The following is a 20,167-nucleotide window of genomic DNA, read 5'->3' on the forward strand; positions in this document are numbered from 1 at the left end:
TAAAAATCCACCACTAAAAAAGCTTTAAAAAGCTTTAAAAAAAACATAAAATAGAGAAGAAAGAAAGTATAAGATCCGATTTGATTGTAATAGAAGATAATCTTTCATAGTTGAAAAAATTTTAAAAATATATTAAAAAAAGAATGAAAATGATGACTTAACACTAGAAGACTTAAAAGAAAACTTCTACAAAGAATCAAAATAAAGAAAGATTAAAGATTTATTTTTATTGGAATTTTAATTTTAATTTTTTGTTATATTTATTTTTTAAAACTTAAATTTATATTTTTAATTTAATTTAGTATGATGATAATTATTTTAATTTTACTATTATAAAATATCAAAATTATTATATTATATTATAATTTAGTTAACAATTACGTGCATAATTTCTGAAATAAAACTAATATTTGTGTGTGTGTATATATATATATTTCTGATAAAGTCTCAATCCACACTCGGAATCACATTAATTGCTTAATTTGTTGGGTTTATTGTACACCAAAACAAGACTGGGCACATCTAGGAACCATGTCCGATTACGGTTTACCCAATAAAAGAGTTGATTTTGAATAATGAGCAAAGAATTGTAAAGACACTAGCCACGCCGCTTTAATTGTTTTAAGAAATTAGAATTCCAGCAAATTGTGGTCCAAAAGGTAAGTGTTTATGTAGAGCCACTATCTAGCGATGGGAAACATATCTGACTCCATCTCCAAAGGGGTCATCTCCATTGAGTTGCTTGAGCGTGTCATCTCGTTTTGAACCCTCTGATCATTTCTTCCAAAAGCTATCTCTAAAGCAAGACATTCCTTTAGTTCTGCAAATACATGACTCATGTGTGGCCTCTGCATTGAAGTTGGCAGTACACATGACATAGCTATCTCCACAGCTTTCCACGCAGTATTGACGTTGAAGTCATTTTGCAACCTGGGATCAACAATATTTCGAATATCTCCTGTCTGAATTATAGGACTCACCCATTGAAGTAAGTTTATGCTGTCCTCGGCGCTGATTCTTATTATTGCGGGCTGGCCTGTGATTAGCTCAAATAGAATTACCCCAAAGCTGTAAACGTCACTTTTCTTATTTAAGTTTCCTGATGCATGAAATCTGCATAAAGGGCAAATGTTTTTATTTTTGTAAATAAGACGTTTACTGCAATTATTAGATACAATTATAAATTTACCATGACATTGCAAAATATTTGTTTAGGTTTTTGATATCAATCCTGTTGCCTTGTTTTTTTTTTTTTTTTGAGAACTCTTGTGAAATATAGGTTTAGATCAATGTGCGTTGAAGTTGATAGACTGCAAGTAATCTAATTAGTTTTAGTTCTTACTCAGGGTCAAGGTATAAGAATGTGCCAGCTGGGCAGGTTGAAGTGTAAGAGCCACTATCCGTAGAGAAAACTCTGGACAGTCCAAAATCATCTATCTTCGCCTGCATGCTTTCGGTCAATAAGATGTTGGAAGTTTTCAAATCTCTGTGAACTATGGGGGGCTTACAGCCATTATGTAGATAGTCCTACCCTGCAACACAAGTCATAAGTAACCAGTTTTAAAGGGGAGATGTTAAATGGGCCGAAAGAACTGTAGACAGTTGAGTATTTTAAAGAGATCTTGGACCTTGTGCAGCATCAGTGGCAATCTGAAGTCTTTGTTTCCAATTTAAAACAGCTTTGTTTGTCTCTGCAAGCAAAACACATTAAGATCATCTCTTTCATTTGGGGTTTCAAAGCGAATGTAGGCATGCAAATTTTAATATAGACACATAAATTTTAGTATAAATCCATATCAGATAATTTCTGCCTCATAAACAAGTGCCATGTTGTCATCGTCCTTGCAATAACCGATTAGAGAAACAAGCTTCTTGTGATGAACAATGGTCAAGAGTTGTGCCTGTATTATTTTAAATAATTGGTACTTCATCTTATGTGAATGCATTTACTTTAGCAGCAAGTCTCGTGAATTTAATGGTAAATATTTCAACATGAAATGAAATTTTCAAAGTAAATAGTTGAAAAGCCTAGCTGCATTTATATCTAACCTCTGCTTGGAATTCCTTTAATCCTTGCTTTGATGATGAAGAAAGCAACTTCACAGCGACTGGAGTGTCATCATTTAGGTGACCAAGGAACACGTTTCCGAATCCTCCCACTCCAATTTCGTCTTTGAATTTATCAGTAACTCTAGCAATCTCAGAGTAAGTAAAGGGTCTATTCTTGGATTTCAATAACCCTTCCTTATTTGATGCAGTAGTATTAACAACCTCTACAACAATTAGGAAAGCAGTATTAATTCAAACCACCATATGAGTATCAAGATCCACTTTTTTTTCCTCTTTATTTATTTTTGGACGAATAAGCATTTTATTTAAAGTTCAAACAAATTAAAACACATTATACAGAGGGTGCAACTAGCCAAAATAGAAAAGACAAGAATTAATCAAGATGCAGCTCTGTAATATTCAAAGACAAGGATATATCTTAAATCCCTTTCATTTTTTATGTTTTTGGAGAGAGGGGGATGGTGGATAAGATGTTAAATATGGGCAACGAATATAGATATCCATCCATGAATTATTAGTTTTCGACAAATATAAACAAGTGTTAAGAATACGGATGCATGTAGTGAGGAAATTTAATTACATCAGGGAAATCTTGGCATAAACAAAATAGGTAAAAGTTATGGACATGAAAGAGAGAAAATACCTGCTTGTTTTCTCCTTTTTATTATGTGAAAGATGACTCGAATGCTTAGGAGGATAACAAGGGCCAAAGCAGATACAATGGATGCAACAAGTGGAACAATAAACTTCTTGTTATTTTCTTCACATGGATCCCTCCGGCATGAATTTTTTATTTTCACTGAAACTGCCATTCAGCAGAACAGACAAATTTCGAGATGCGTCAGTTGAAAATATGACCAAAACAATCCAATCATGCCATAAGAAGTAATTTTGAAATGTGAAACATGAAAAGAATGACACATAGGAAATAATTGGTTAGTGATCTTAAACCTAAAAATGATAAGAAATTATCATATTCTCTCTCTCTCTCTCTCTCTTTATATATATATATATATATATGCAGGATCAGCAATGTCAAAGGAACAAAGAAAATTTTGAAGTGGGAACTTGAGTACTTGACAGCAAGGTGAGTTGGAAATTTTTTAATAATCTAGGAAAGGAAGGAACCTTAAAAGCAGTGATCCCTTATCAGATTTGTCCTTGAGAGACTGAGGAATTCAGCCCTTAAGCTTGTTCCCAGATAAATCTCTATACGGAAAGTGTGATATTTATATTATTAAGCAATCATGCTTAAACATACATTGCACATAAATTATTTCACGGTCTGCAAAATAATATCTAAGTAATGACAGTCAGCAAAACTTACAGGACTTTCAAGCTTGGCAGTCGTGCTAAAACTTCTGGCACAGACCCAGTCCATTCATTGTATGATAAGTCACTGCAGGAAAAAATAAAAAGGTTACCATGCCAAATGTGGGGTGAAAACTTCATAAATGTCTTATAGAAATTACAGTTAGACATTGAGATTTTCCTATGGTACTCTGGGGACAATATCTTTTTCTAATCTGTCCATTACTTGTATTATTGGTGATGTTAGTTGAATTTAGTTAAAAATGTGTGAAACTCCTTGAAACAAGGAGATATGTCTTCACTGCTACACCTAATGATTTTTGTGTTAATTATATCAGATAATGAAATGAAAGTAGGAGTTCCTAGCACAAATCTCCTCTTCCTTCTGCTCTCTACTGAGTTTCTCATTTTCTTTCTCAATATTACAACATGGTATCAGAGCTTTAGAAGTGATCTTAAGGGCTGTAAGTTAGAGTGCAAACCAGCAAACTTCCTTCCTCAAAACCTTAAACCCTTTAGAATCTGCTGCAAGGCATCTAGCAGTTTTGCAACTCCGTCACCTCCTGTATTTACAGGAGAAAATTATCCTATTTGGTCAGTAAAAATGAAGTTATATTTGAGAGCATTGACTTATGGGAAGTGGTGGAAACAGGGAGAGATCCACCATCCTTAAGAGCAAATCCAACAGTTGCTTAAATTAAGCAACACAGCGAGGAGTTTTCTCAAAAATACAAAGCTTTGTCCTGTATGCACTCAGCTGTATCAGATGTGATCTTCACAAGAATAATGACTTGTGAAAAAGCCAAAGAAGCATGGGTCAAACTTAAGGAGGAATTCTTGGCACACTTCTCCTCTGCCTTCTGCTCTCTACTGTGTTTTTAATTTTCTTTTTCAATATTACAACAATTACTCCTACTTCATGTCATTGACAAGCAAGTATTCCATCGTAGGATTGCATATACTATGGTGTACCAATCAGTCAATCACATAATCGACTTCAATGGACCAGCCTAACAATTCCTACTGAAATTTATTGGTGTTAAAACCAGAAAACTAGAATCTGCGAATAAGGAACAAAAATGTATCGAGCGATTCAGCAGACTTAGAGAGTCAAACAAGTGCAAAAAGAGCTGCCGAACCAGCTACCATCTGGCAGGCGGTGCTTCTGTAGAGTAACTTAGACATAGAGATTTAGTACTTACACGGACTCTATGGCCTGAAGATCAGCCGATGATGGAGATATCTCCCCTGTTAATTTATTTGAACTCAGGTTCCTGCAGAAAATCAACCAATAAGAAAGGAGAATAAGGTACCATTATCATAAATAATACAATCAACTAATGGTTTTGTATTTTGCTGAAACAAGCCATCAAATTGAAATCGATCTATCAGGCTTCCAAGCTACATGAGGAAAAATCAACTTGTTTTCTGTTTCTTATAACCTGGAATGAATCTATGAATACTCTTTGAACAAATGATCCTAACACTTATTTGGATGATTTGAAGTGCACTCAGTGAGATTATCCTTGGAGTACTGTTAAAACTGCAGCTTAAACCACTCCACGAATACTCTTTTGGGAGGCATGGGTCTCCTTGCCAGTCATCTCTGTTTATGTTGTATGTATGCTTGATGGACATGATAGCACCAACTATGATCATTCAGAATAGAAATGTAAGAAATTGGAATAAGCTAATAATTATATAGAAAACTATGTGGAGTTGTTAAATGGTTTTACTCCATTTCTGTCAAGTCTTGGGTTTTCTGTGGTATTTTCTTTTTCAAGTTAGGCTTCTCCACCTCTTGCCAATTGGTTTTAGGTTGAATACTTAACATGACATAAGATCCCGTTTTTGTTCTGTTCTTCTTGTCTGTTACCGCTTGTGAGGTTGTCCACATGTAGACTCTAGTTGAGCTTCACCTGAGAGGAATGTTAAGTAGTGCTATCTTATATCTGTTAAATCTTGTGTTTCATTTGATCTTACATTCAAGTAATTTCTTGGATAAATTACATTGTAATGACATTAAAAGAACTTGCAAAATTATTCCAGGTTTAAATGGTTGTGAGCCACTGACTGGCATATGTCTAGTTGCAGTCCAAGGCATTTCAATTAGAGTGTGTTAGTATTTCCAAACACATTTCCTTTCTGCAAAGGTGTTAGCTCAATTACTTTCCTCTAATCATGATATGGCATTTCATTCTTGATTCTTGCAGAGAAGTTGAACCTCATTGGAACTACCTTTCACCTTTAATACATATAGCTAACCATTATCTATTTTCTTATGTAGAAAATAGCCCATGGGACCGGTCATATAAAAATGATATTAGTCCTCTTTCTGCAAATGTGGTACTTCTTTTTGTTTGTTTTATAACTGCATTAATTGAATTGAGAATGATCAAACAAATTCAAGTATGGTTAGCGATAAGATCTAAACATGTTTTCATATCTAGAACGCGTAAGCCAATGGTTAGCAAATTTTCAGAATGCAGATTTTTTGGTCTTAAAAAAAGATGAAAAATGAATCATTTGAATAAAAGGATATCGAAAAGAAAATGTACCATCTGATAGGTCTGTAGGAAAAAGTTGGAATTGTTGAAGACAGTAAAACTCGAGGGCATTGAGGATCGGAGGCAGGCCAGACTCCATTGTTGTATCAGAAGTAAAATCAATATTCCCTTCAATCCACAACTTCTGGAAACTTATGGACAATGGCTTTAAGTAATCAAGAGTAACAGGTCCACGCTTGATACCATTCAAAGTTATGCTTAATTCTCTTAGTTGACCATTTGCCAAATCCTCAAGTTCAGCAAAGTGAAAGTAGACATTGTATTCATAGTCAGAATAGACAGAGTAAGAGGAAGTCAAGGACTTGGAGCCATTGGACGGCTGGACAGCAGTTCTTAACACCTCAGCTGATAGTTTATACGAATTACCACTGCCTTGAATATCAATATCCAATGAGGTATTAATTGGAACAGAGCCTGGAAGTTGTCGAGGATACCAGACACGGTCATAAATATCATCCTTGTACCTATTTGAGATACATTGGCCTTAGTACAATATACTCATTGACTTTACCACAAAACATTCATGGTAGAAAGATGATGCATACCTATGAACAGAAAGCTGAACTAAAGGAACCATAAATTTGACATTGTCAATTCAGAATGCAAAATGACAAAAAAAAAGCACCTCCAAAGCTAGGGGTTCTAAATAAAAGGCTTTTACTCTTTGATTTTGGATCTGACTTGTAGCGATTCATGTATGAATCAGAAATAAAATTATTGATAGGCCTATTTTCAATAAAATAGGTGCACAGTTGCATATTCTCGGAGTCCCTTGCCCCTTCACCGGATACAGGTATCAGCGAAGTCCATGCTTGCTATTTAGGGAATTGAACTTGGAGCTTGAAGGTTCTCTTCTTTGAATTTTGCTAATTTTCTTAGAGAAGCTATTTCCTGCACCGACATATATAGCTTGTTTAAAATGTTGACTGACAGAGGGAAATCCCTCCAAGCTTGCCAGTTGCGACTTCAAAGACGTTTCTGGTTCTAATTCTACGTGGTGTTTCTGCTTCTGCACTTCTCTAATGGTCAAATCATTTGATTGCTTTTGTTGTTTTCTATATGAGGCAGTTTGAAGTATCAAATTGCAAAAGGGGATTATAAAAAAAGAAATTATCAAATAATAGTAAAATTTTTTAACTTTATAAGTAAGATTAACTAAGGTTAAGATGATATTATATATCTTTTAATATATATTTAAAAAAATTTTAAAATAAATTAAAAAAAAATAAATTATGTGTTACCATATGAAATTAAAAAACTTCACTATTAATATATCAAATAATTTCTCTTATAAAAAGGGTTTGCTTATTATCCGCTATAGGTTTGAAAATGCTATGCCATTGGAGGAGCTGCTTGTTCTGCTCAATTAAATTGATAAGTGTTACGAACGTGGGTCTAGCCTCGTTCTTTTGGTTTTGACCAATTAAAGGCCATAAGCCTTTTTTACTTAATGTTAAATAAAGCCCTACATAATAAAATTGGGGGCTATGTGTTTTCGGCGCAAAAGTGAACGGCCCAAAAATCAAGGAAAAAAACGAGAGACTAGAAAAGATAGAGAGAAAAGAAATAAGGGAAAGCTGAGCCAAGAATCAATTTATGATTTGATTGGTCCAAAATTTTATTAATAAATTTTTTATTCAGTATTTTATATTTTGAATTATAGATATTAGATATAAAATTTTTTAGAAAAAATTTAAAATGTATTTTTTAAATCATTTATTTGATAAAATTTTTTTAATTATTTCTTTAATTGTTGGTTAACTTTAGTTTTGACTAGAAAAAAATTTTGTATATCTATTATTTGATAGTGAAGATTTTTTGATGGGCCATGATTTTTTTTCTCTGCACTGAAAGATTTTTCATGTAAATTTTAGTGTGCTTTTATTTTTTTATATTTTAAATTATTAATTATTATCTATTATTGTAGATTTATTGTAATATGCTATTTTTACGTTATTGTGTTTGTTGCTTTATGTGCAACAAGTAGTATTAGATCTAAGTTACCAACAGCTCTTCGTGAGTCGAGCATAGAAGCACTCCCTACGGCCCAATATGTGAAAAGGAGAGATTGTTGAGGTTATCCTACATTAATTATGGCAGTAGATTTGTTATTGCAGATTGCATTAATGAGATCAAAAATATGCAAGAAAATATGTGCTGCAATATGACGTTAGTTGCAAATAGAATCAACTGGGTGAAGTTGATTTGGATGCACATAATATTTACCATTTTGTTTGAATCAGGTAAAGTCAACTTTGAATCGACCACGTGTAATTGAGATTTCTTGAAGGTTAATGTTATAGTAGAATTTGTATCAATGTGGAGATTTATTAGATATTGAATCAAATTCTAATTGAAATCAGTTTGAATTCCAGTGACATTTTATTAGTTAAAAATTACTTGGTAATTAAGTTTATTTAAGGATTAGATAAAAGCTTTTAGTAAATAGCAATTTTTTATGGTCATGTAATGGAGCTTTATAAATATGAAGTGAGTATTAACTTTTAAAATTATGAGAGAAAGTTATGAGATCTCTATATAGAAGATAAGTTTGTAAGGATGTAAAAAAAAGTTTGTTTGAGAAAACACCGATTGCATAAGATAAAGGATATTCCATAGGTTATATACTAGAAAGCATGAAAACTAAAATTGTTTCAGGGGCTTGAGATTAATGTTTATTTATGGTGTTTTATACTATTTGTATTCTCCATGTTAATAGTAGATTTTCTCTCTCATTTATAGATATAGGTAATTGAACTAAACCATATTAAATATTACCTTTTACGTGTGATTTATTTTAGATTGATCTCACTATAGAATTTGTTTTTGCATAAAAATCTCACTATGAGTAAAGAGTCTTATATTACCAAGAAATGAGATTGAGATGTCCTATATATACATGAAGGACCCAAGAAACTAATAACTTAAGCTTTTGGGCTGAAGTAATGTTCAACATGTATATATAGGCTTTATGGTATGCTCCAATGGGTTTTAAATGTGATAAATCTCCCAACAAGTGGTATCATAACCTAGTTATTTTAAAATATTGATACAGAAGTAACCCAAAACAAAAATATATTTTGTTTCAGATTATAAAAGATGATACAAGTTTCATGATAAAATTGACAGCATCAAATTATTCAATTTGGAAGCTAATGATTGAGGATCATTTATCCTGCAAAGATTTATATAAGCTAGTAATTGGTGATTTAGCTAAATCAGCAAATAAAAAAGATAAAAACTGAAAGAAGTTAGGTAGAAAGATGTTAGCCACAATCAAAAAATGGGATATCAGCATATTCATTCATGTAGCGCAAAGAACATATGCCCATAACATTTGAAAAAAATTGGTAGCATTGTATGAGAGAAAAACATGAATAAATAAAGTTATACTTATTAAAAAACTTATAACTTTACAATACAAGGATGGGCGATTGACTATAGAACACTTGAATGATTTTTAAGATATATTCAATTGAATGACTACTATGGAGCTTAAAATGGATAATGAAATGAAAGCATTATTTTTTTTTTAGATTCGTTGCCAAACAACTAGAATACTCTAATTGTGAGTGTTCTTAATTTAGCTCTTGATTACAATGTGACATTAGAAATAGTAAATGACAGTATGCATAATGAATAAGCAAGGCAAAAAGATTCAGACTTTGGAAATCAAGCTTTTGTTACAGAGAATAAAGGTAGAACATCGACAAAGATTAGAACTCAAAATATCGCAGTAAGTTCAAACATAGATCTAAGTCCAAAGATAAAGTGAAGTATTACCATTGTGGTAAACCCAGTCATATAAAGCAATACTGTAAAATCTTGAAGCAAAAGCAAAAAGATGAGAAAGGTAAAAGTTTATATGATGGCAATGTTATAACAGTAAATTCAGATAATGATTCAATTACATTGATTTGTACACATGGTGATTGTAATCATATTGGTGATTTCGACATTGAGTGGATAGTTGACACAGGCGTAACATATAATTGTGTCTCTAAGAATGAGTTGTTTACAACTTATAAAGCAAGATACTTTGGTTGCACCAAGATAAGAAAAAAAAAATGTCATAGATTATTGAGATTAAAGATATTGTTGTCCAAACTAGTATGGACTACATATTGACTTTAAGGGATGTCAAACAGATTTTAAATATGAGAAAGAATTTACTTACGAATAATGTTCTTGATAAGAAATGATATGAGAGTCGACAAAAAGAATAGACAGTGAAAACTTCTTAAATGATCTATAATAGTTACAAGAGGAAAAATATGTTACACATGGATGTAATTGAACAATAACTAAATAAATGCCGTTGAAGATAATGCTTTAGCAAATTTGTGGCACAAAAGCTGACACATATAAGCAAAAAGAGGTTATAGGTTTTGACAAAGTAATCTCTCATTTCATTGATCAAAGGTATATCTCTTGATTCATATAATTATTGTTTGTATGACAAGCATCGTAAAGTTTCTTCTTGTAAGCGTTCTTAAAGAAAATAAAATTAATTAAAATTAATTCATTCTGATGAATGTGGTTTCATTAAGGTTAAGTCATTGGATGGTAGTAAGTATTTTGTTATTTTTATTGATGATGTTTCATATAAGACTTAGGTGTATATATTAAAAAACAAAAGTCAGGGATTGTAGTATTTTCAAAAATTTTATGCCAAAATGGAAAGGATGACAGGTTTACCTTTGAAGTGTATTTAGACTAATAATGTTAAAGAATACACATCCAAAAACTTTAAAGAATACTATTCAAAGCATAGGATTAGGCATGGATACAGAACTTGGAATACCGTAGCATAATGGTATAGTTAAAAGCATAAACCGCACCATTGTGAAAAAAATCAAATTGTATATTGAGGATGCAAAATTACCAAAGCTATTCTAGGGTGAAGTAGTCAACACAGCTTGTTATTTGCTTAACAAATCACCATTACTATCTTTGGACTTTGACATTCTAGAAAGAGTTTGGATAAGGAAAGATGTTTTATACTCTTACTTGAAGGTTTTCAGGTGTTAAGCATTTATACATGTACTAAAAGAACAAAGGTCAAAACTTGACAGCAAAGTCACACAGTGTGTGTTTGTCGGATATGGTGATGAGAAATTCGGCTACAAGGTATGAGATCCAGTGAAAAAAATAAAAGACAATTAGAAGTAAACATGTGGTCTTTCATGAAAAAGAAATCATATTAGACTTTAAAAAAAATGAAAAGACTACACAAGTTACTATTAAGTATGATGTTTCAACACTAACAGGAGTTTCACCAAAAAGAACCACAAATGGTGAAAATGTGCAAAGGACAGAACTTAGAGATACGAATGGGCAGCCACAGTTAGTGATGAGCCATATGTAATCAATTTTGAGTAGAAAAAATAGTCTTTTCCACATAAAATGTTGAGCAAGATAAGCAATCATCTCCATCAAAGAGTGTTGATTAGGGGGAGCTACCTTCAGCATCAAATAGTGTAGAATCTCAACTTAGAAAAACCACCAAAAAGCATAAGCCATTTACAAGGTATCTAAGTTCAAATTTTATTTTAGTTACCAATTAGAGGGAGCCAAAAAGCTTTCAAAATTTGTAGACTACTTTGGAAAAAAAGTACTAATTAAAAGCAATGAAAGAATAAATAAAGTCATTTTGAAAAAATAGTACATATGATCTTATTAAACTTTCAAAAAAAAAAAAAGAAGGTCATTGAAGAATAAATATGTGTTCAAGCTAAAAAACGATGATGACAAGTTAGTGAGGTATAAAACTCAATTGGTGATGAAAGGTTTTTCTAAAAAATCTTACATCAATTTTGATGAGATACTTTCTCCAATTGTAAAGATAAGTTACATTCGAGTGGTACTGAAATTAATAACTAGTTTGAATCTTAAGCTTAAGTAACTTTATACTAAGATTGCATTCTTGCATGATGACTTGTAGTTGAAGATTTATACGGATCAGCTTGAGAGTTTTGAAGTGAAAAAGAAAAAGCACTTAGTTTGCAAACTAAAAAAAAAAACTCGTATGGCTTGAAACAAGCTCTATGACAGTGTTACAAAAAGTTTAATGCTTTTATGGTAAATCTCAGCTATAAAATAACGATAATATATCCTTAGGTGTATGTCAAAAAAATTCTCTAATGGTAACTTCATTATTCTTTTATTATATGTTGATGATATGTTGATTATGAGACAAGATACTGATATAGTTCACAGGTTGAAAGAATAATTGTCTAAGTTTTTTTACATGAAAGATTTAAGTCCAGCAAAGCAGATTTTTTATATGGATATTATCCGAGATAAGAGAGGTGAAAAGCTATGGTTGTTATAGAAAAAGTATGTTAAAAGGGTGTATAGTAGATTCAACATGCAAAATACTAAATCAATTAACAGTTCACTTGTCAACCATTTTCATTTAAATAAAAAATCTTATTCAATAACTAAGGAAAAGCAGCTAGTTATATATAGTATTTGTTATTCTTCTGTAGTTGGTTCTTTGATATATTTTATGGTTTGCACACGGCCTAACATTGCTTATGCAGTTAGTGTAGTAAACAAATTTCTTTTTTAATTCTGATAAGGTTTACTAGGAAGCAATAAAATAGATTTTTAGATATTTAAGGGGCACTTCAAAAATATACTTGAATTATGAAACTACATAACCAATTCTAGAAAGATTTACTGATGTTAACATGGTAGGTGATTTTAATGATAAAAAATCTACTTCAAGGTAGTTGTTCTTTTGCAAAAAGAGCTGTGTCTTGCAGTCTAAATTGCAAAAATATGTTGCCTTGTCAATTACAGAAGCTAAATATATTGCAACAACTGAATCATGTAAATAAATGCTTTGATTAAACGTTTTCTTCTTGAATTGGAATTGAATAAAAAATAATATATGATGTTTTATTATAGCCAGAATGCTTTAGATTTGAGTAAAAATATCATGTACTATGTTAGAACAAAGCACATTGATGTTAGATATCATTGGTTACGTTCAGTGATTAAGAAACAGTAGATGCAATTAATAAAGTCCATACTAATGAGAATACAACAGATATATTGACTAAGATACTTATCAAGACAAAACTTGAGCTTAGTAGTAACTTGACTGCTGAAATAGATTCCCTATCCAAGGTAAATTCTAAATGAAACCACTATGATGATGACTCTCCTCTTAATGTGACTGAAGAAGATTATTATTAGAAAAGTGAAGTTTAACCTTATTTTTTTGGTTTTGACCAATTAAAGGCCATGAGCATTTTTGCCTTAACGTGAAACAAAGCCCCACATAATAAAAGTGTGGGTTGTGTGTTTTTGGCGCAAGAGTGAACAACGTAAAAAAAAAAAAAAAAAAACCAAAAAGGATAGAAAAGGGAAAAGAAAGAGCTATCAATTGAACGAAAATCAATTCGTGATCCGATTGAACTAAAATTTTGTTAGCAAATTCACGATTCAATATTCTACATTTTGAACGATAGAAATTGAGTTTGAAGCTCTCTAAAAAAAATTCAAAACATATTTATTGAATCATTTATATGAAAAATGTCTCCATTTATCTTTTTAATTATTAATTAGCTCTAATTTTAATTAGAGAATAATTTTATAAATCCATTATTTAATGGTAAAGATTTTTTTGGTGATCCATAATTTTTTCCTTTTACACTGAAAAATTTTCCAAATAAATTTTAGTGTGCTTCATTTTTTTATATTTTAAATTATTGATTATTGTTTATTACTATAAATTTATTGCAATATATTACTTTTACATTATTATATTTATCGCTTTAGTCCAACAATAAGCAGGTATAACCAAGCCTAGAACGAGCCCTTCTCTTCTTATAACTTTTCCTGTTTGAGATTTGATCTCATTCCTTCTTTGTTTCGAACCTATTACCTGAAGAGGTTACGGGTTTTTATAACTTTGGCTGACAGGAAATGTGATTGTTGCAATGCAGGATTCTGGATAGATAGTACTAATACAACTGTTTAAGGAACCAGACTGCTCACCTGACACCACCCTGCTGACTAGCATCGGAAACCAGGTCCTGAATCCCCATATTAATCAGTGCTGAAGACCCGGTTCCAGAAGTCGAATAGTTTGAAGGTTACCTGCACAAGTGACCCAGTTCCATGAATGTACCTGGATTTTCAGTGGCCAGTTTTCTACTGTCAATATCCTCATTGTTAATTGCCCCAGCGGCAAGTATTAAAACGCCAAAAGAATAATGGCGAAAACAAAGAGCAGCAATAGATTATGAAGCACCACCAATAATAATACTTTACCCATTTAAATGTAAAATATATGCTCCTCCTCGTCCTCGTCGTCATCGTCGTCTCTCTACCAATTTTTCAGTGTTAATTTCTTAGTTAATAGGTCCAAGCACACATAAACAATGCAATCATTTCCTTGGCACACATAAAAAAATACAGATAAATCCACGAAAAGAGAGAGAGAGAGAGAAAGGAAGATGTGGGACCAATGGGAGAATGGTCACCTCTCAGCTGATCAGCTTTCATACAAGTCTCTACAAATCTTGGAGGAGGTGGCAAAAACTGGAGGTACAAATCTCTACAAATACAAATCCATTACAAGAAGAACCAGAAAGAAACTGAAAAAAAAAAAAAAAAGTACTTGGAAAACTAGAACAACTAACTGCACAACTTTTTCTCAATTTTCTTTCATCTCAAATACAAAAAGATTGTAGCCTATTCTTTTTAATTTAAGGATGTTCCCCACTTATATTACATGCAAAGCAATGGTCAAAGACGCATGTAATATCACTGCTTCATTATTTCAAATGAATATTACCATCATTAAGTGCTGGAATATTCTAAAAGATGGTATGTATGCAGAAGCACAATACCCTACACTGTTCTCTTTGGAGCACGAACAGCTGCAAGATGGTCCTGCAAAACAGAAACCAGATACAAGATTAACAGAGGTGTCATCAGTTAACAGAGGTGTCATCAACAAACATACTAACTTCAAAACTGAACCATATCTCATCTGATTTCATTCTTATGTCATATTTAAAAAAGAAAAGAAAGAAAACACAAAGAGAGAGAGAGAGGCAGAGACATTTGTCAAGCAAGGTTCGGCAAGTATAACCAGCATATGTGATGCAGGATAATAGAGAATTGAAATTGGTGCGCTCCAAGAAAAGATTTGTGTGAGAAAGGTTCTTCTCAAACAGAAAACTGCTAAAATAAGAGACTTAAGTTATATGACAAGTATGGGCCCTGTTAAGGAGGGTGCTGCCATCTGAACAAGGTTACATGCAAAGTAATGCAGTGAATTATGGCCTCACTGGGCATAAAAAATAAAACAAGTAAAAGCATTCACAGGTTAAAATGGTTTGGCCCATGAAACAAGACAAGTCACTCAAACAGGTGGAATTAGCACTTTTAACATATGAATGAGTACCTGATGCTCCAGACTACATGCAAATACAATGGCGAAGCATAAAAAATACAAGATACTACATTTTTTCATGAGAGATTTCACAAGTTCAATAGCAAGTTATTATTTATCTCTACATCTGGTATCCAGCATAAACTGCAAACCTTAACTAATTTCTCACTTGCCACCTTTGAAATGCTGTTATGGCTGCCTAACTAGTGGATAGAGTAATCATGAAGAAGTTTTTAACACCTAAATACCCGGCAGAGATAATTAGAATAGACCACTGGCAGAGTGGGTATACCTTGAAATTAAACTTAGAATAACATGTAGCAAGAGTCACTAGAGAAACAGCAGAAGTCATTACAAACAGAGACAGGGTTGACAGGTAACTAAAGGTTCTAAAATTTTGCTTCTCCCACTTTCCAGCACCCAAGGAAGCACCATCCTATTGAGCTGGCATATCTAATAAACGACAATCTGGGGTAGGAACTCATTAATTTTGACATGTCATGGAACAATTACTTCAAGAATGTAACATATTATGAGAGGAAATTCGTATAAGACTACTTTAAATAGTATATGCTACAACTTAAACTTACTGAAATAAAATCAAATGCTCTGGAGTCCTCTTTCTTTGAACTGTTCATCATTGAACTAGGCGTTTGAGTTGCAAAATTTGACTGGAATATATCAGGCAGAGGAGATCCTCCATTAGATCCACTGGAAACATGATTGATGCCAGTATTTTGGGCATTAAGATTGCCAAAGTGACGTGAGTTAGACATTGTTGCAAGAAATTGCTGCTGAGCAAAGAAACTCCCCATAGCACCATAATTCATAGGTTGAGAAGAAAAGGCTGGGTTCAACATTATTCCAGGAGTAATGGCATATGGCATGGTCCCTATAGGAAACATCGGATTTGCATTCATCCCAGCAGTTTGAGAACCAAGGATACCACTCAAAGCATCATTAGAAGCATGATAGCTAGTATGAGTGTTGACATTGGCAAATATATTTTCAGGGTACGCCTCAGAAGAGATTCCCTTCTGCTTCAAATTAGATGGATTCTCATTCATTGACAAGCCAGCCATTATATCATTAACAGCATTTTTTTTATTCTCTGGCTCCAATGGAGCTTCAGAATTGGTCCAAAAGATATCAATTTGTTCAGATTTTTTATTTGCAGCCATATAATTACCATTGACGACAGACTTGTCATCTATAGTCATCCCGGAGAAGAGATCGTCCACATTCTCTCTACCCTCACCAGTGTGAAATGAGACATCTGAAAATGGATCTTCATCACTTTTCTGTTCCCTGCCGCTGAGACCAGCATCCAGACTATCTCCAAATAAGTCATCAATAAGCGGAGTTGCTGTTAGATTTGCAGTGTATTCATCATGTTGGTTTTTTGTGGAATTATCGAGTCCATTATAATCATCTGGATCACCAGTGTCAATCAGGTCAGGCATTTGAACATATGTGCTATCAGCCTTCAAAGACTTTTCTGAATGACTTGCCAAACCACCTGTCTGTTCCCCATTCAAGAGGATCAACACCTGTTTACCAAGATCATGTATATGTCAACAGTAGTATTTACTTCATTAACTCAGAAAATAGTACCCCTACCAGCTCTAATTTAGCATTTAGAGTACATAATAACTATTCAAAGTCATATAACATTAAGGACATAACGTTGAAAGAAATAAAGATTAAACACAACAATCATACAAAGATCATGAATATAGTCATTTATGCAGAAGGGTAATCAAAACAACGGAACCGAAACATAATGTGACATTTGTCAGGAACCAACCCTAAAATATCTCAATTTATAGGTTTGAACAAAAACAGAAGCAAATCAATCTGAAGGGTCAATTTCCAATTTTGTACTGATGATTAAGGGGGGAAATTTAGGTAGCATCCAAAACTTAATGTAATAGACAGCAAAAATTTCCTAGATTTTTTTTATTTATAAGAAGAAATTAATACACTACATCAACTTAAATTTGTATAAATATGCCATCAGTAAATGCAAAACCTTAATGAACTCAAACAGGAGGTAAAGTTCAATCAGTTTTCCTACACTTTATCATAAAACCAAAATACAACCAACATTTAAAAAGAATTTTTAAATGAAAATTTCCATATCCATAAAAGCAAGTTCTCAAACCTGAGTTAGATGAAATTTCCTTTATCCCCCAAGACATCAGTTTACACAATTAGAGCTTAGTATAGTTGCTTAGCAAAACAAAGGAAAAAAAGAAAAAGAAAACCCGACAAGCATGCCACCAAAAATAATTCTCTGGGCTGGATCTTAAACTGTAACAAAGACGATATTTTTATCTTTCTGATTTTTTTTTTTGGCCAATATCTTTCTGATTAAAAGCAATACAAAGGGTCTACCAAGATATTTACCTTGTTAGCCTTTTCTCTAAGAGAAGTTTGGGGAGACTCAGAACATCTCAAAACAACATCTTTGTTCTCGGTAAAATAAGAAGCCACAACTAGAAAATGCTCATCTTCCTTTTTCCTCATAATGGACTCAAGCACACACAGAGCTTTCATGCGCACCTGACCATCAATAATTCTGGTTAAGTTTAAAAGAAAACTAAAAACACAAATACTCCATTCATTGTTTTGAAAAGATATCAATATAAAAATTATCACCAATATGAAACATTATCATGTAATAAGAACAGTGTGCCGACAAGAACGGCAAAGTGGTTGAGGGGATAGCTGTTTGAGTAGATAGCCTAGGTTTGAGCTAAGTACCTGCCACCCCACCACCAACCCCAGTGGCCTTGTCATCGCATGATTCAATAAATAGGAGCAAAGAGTTACCTGCCACATTGGAGATACAAGCTTAGATTCAAGGGCATGACTTAAGGCCAATGCATCAAGCTTTGCAGCCTCCACAAGGAAAGCGTGAATGGCTTCTCGAGTAGGTTGTAGACGTATACCACCCGATGTCACTATGGTTTCCAACAGTCTCTCCTCACGAGTTTTAGTCTCTGAATAATTTGAGCTGGATTCCCCATTTGTTGTTTCTGTCTTTAATACTCTTGAATCATGGCCCCAAGGTCCACTAGCAGTATTCTTGGAAACCTCTTTACTGTCATTGCCCAATTCAACTGGTTCATACCTATCAGAATGGTCAATTTCTGTAGTCAATGACCTTCGAAGTGTAGGACTCTTATAGCTTCCATTATCATTCTTTCTAAGAGAATGACCTTGAGTGATACTACTGATTCCCTGCTTGATAGATGCACTTCCAATACCAACAACCTCACTTAGAAATGATTTCTTATCATCGGATGGCATTTCAAAGTTTGTGTTCCCAAATCCTTGTATTCGTCGGTTAAGGTCATCTGTAGGCGAAGGCTTACTATTATTATTGTCCTCTGCAAATATAGCAGAAATAGCCTCATGTGCTGTGTCCCGTACAGCCTTATTGAGTGCATCCCCCTTCAAAGGATCCGGCTGCCCCTTGTAATGAAATAACTGACGCACAGCAACTGAGTTCCTCTGCATCTCTCTCCTAAACTCTACACCAGACTTTCCCACTGCATATTTTATCTGCCTCAAAGCCTGCAAAAATCCCACTACCAACTGAGAATCAACATGTTTTGATAATTTATAATTATAGGATACAATTTTCCCACACGTTAAACATTCAATAATTCAGAACATTCACAAAACAAAACTTCCTCGCCTTTCAAGAATATTAGGCTCTTCTCATTGTTATTGTTTTCACTTGCCTTTTGCTTTTATTTTTGTTTATATACAAAATAAAAGTAATACTTTGCTACTGCTATTTAACTACTTAAAACCTCTGTTAAATTATTCGACCATTACTTAACTACTTGACCAAATTGAGTTAAATTTTTCACTTTTTTATCTTTTTACTTTTCCAGCCAATATTTCTCGGCCAAAACAACAAAATGATTAGAATTTTCTAGATTTAACCAAACTGAAACAAAATTCAAAGCGAATTTAATGAAATAACCTTTTGCTTGACTATGGGGCTTTTGTGATCGAGTCGTTTCAAGATAAATTCGGAGACCTCTTTCACAATACTAACATGCGACGATCTCAAGAGCTCGCAGATCTCTTCTAACTTATAAACGGGCGTTACTTTGTCTTCATCGGAGGTAGCCCCATCGATCATCCGCGATCTCCAATATGATTCAACCGCTCGCCTGCTAGAATCCATTTTCGAAAATCGAAAAAGAAACAGCAAAAGCCCCCAAATTTTTTTATAGAATTGAAGGGTTTAAGATGGATCTATTTGCTTGATTGGTTGATTGAAAAGAAGAGAAATTGTTGAATTTCGATTGATTGGAACTAATAGGGGAATTGAATGGGATTCTATTAGGTTTTTTCTTTTCCTCTAAGAATTAGGAAAAGAGCAAGAGCGAGAAACTGAAAACTGCCAAACGTAGACTCAGGGAGAGAGAGAGAGAGAGAGAGAAGACAGATTTTGGTTATTGGAAGAATACAGGTCAGCTGGTGAGTGGTGACTCAGACCTGTGTGGCTCACGTTGTTAATTTTGGTCTTTGCCACTTGCGCATAGCTGTTAATAAGGGTTTGCATGTTTGGGCCCGGCCTTTTCCTTAAGCCCAGTTTGAGTTAGTTCATTAACTAAACAACTCATTTTAAATTATTTTTAATTATGAAAAATTATTTCCTTTCCATTTTGAAAAAGCATAAATTATGATCAAATTTTACGTTTAATAAAAAAAAAAATGTAAATAACATTGAATTGCCCTTTTCTTTTTTTGGTCTAAATCCTACTCGCCTACTTGATAT

General features: G+C 33.1%; 1 protein-coding gene and 1 pseudogene across 2 annotated transcripts; both read right to left on the bottom strand.

Moving 5' to 3' along the window:
* Positions 1 to 425: 425 nt before the first annotated feature.
* On the bottom strand, positions 426 to 14,008 carry LOC111280595 (senescence-induced receptor-like serine/threonine-protein kinase; annotated as a pseudogene). Its single transcript, XR_016335045.1, has 12 exons — positions 13,959 to 14,008; positions 6,132 to 6,412; positions 5,940 to 6,033; positions 4,584 to 4,655; positions 3,398 to 3,469; positions 3,199 to 3,279; positions 2,714 to 2,875; positions 2,050 to 2,273; positions 1,812 to 1,901; positions 1,629 to 1,719; positions 1,343 to 1,532; positions 426 to 1,113 (listed from the first exon to the last, which is right to left on the bottom strand). The product of XR_016335045.1 is annotated as a senescence-induced receptor-like serine/threonine-protein kinase (transcript).
* A 402-nt stretch (positions 14,009 to 14,410) lies between these two features.
* On the bottom strand, positions 14,411 to 19,803 carry LOC111280792 (protein MODIFIED TRANSPORT TO THE VACUOLE 1). The gene is made up of 5 exons (XM_022868265.2): positions 19,364 to 19,803; positions 18,199 to 18,945; positions 17,773 to 17,928; positions 15,954 to 16,913; positions 14,411 to 14,858 (listed from the first exon to the last, which is right to left on the bottom strand). The coding sequence occupies exons 1-5, from the start codon at positions 19,568 to 19,570 to the stop codon at positions 14,817 to 14,819; spliced, it is 2,112 nt and encodes a 703-aa protein (XP_022724000.2). The 5' UTR covers positions 19,571 to 19,803; the 3' UTR covers positions 14,411 to 14,816.
* Between the last annotated feature and the right edge of the window lie 364 nt (positions 19,804 to 20,167).

Source organism: Durio zibethinus, chromosome 28, assembly GCF_047325235.1.
Source record: "Durio zibethinus cultivar Kanyao isolate XHJ-2024 chromosome 28, ASM4732523v1, whole genome shotgun sequence".
In the NCBI taxonomy this organism is placed as follows: Eukaryota; Viridiplantae; Streptophyta; class Magnoliopsida; order Malvales; family Malvaceae; genus Durio; species Durio zibethinus.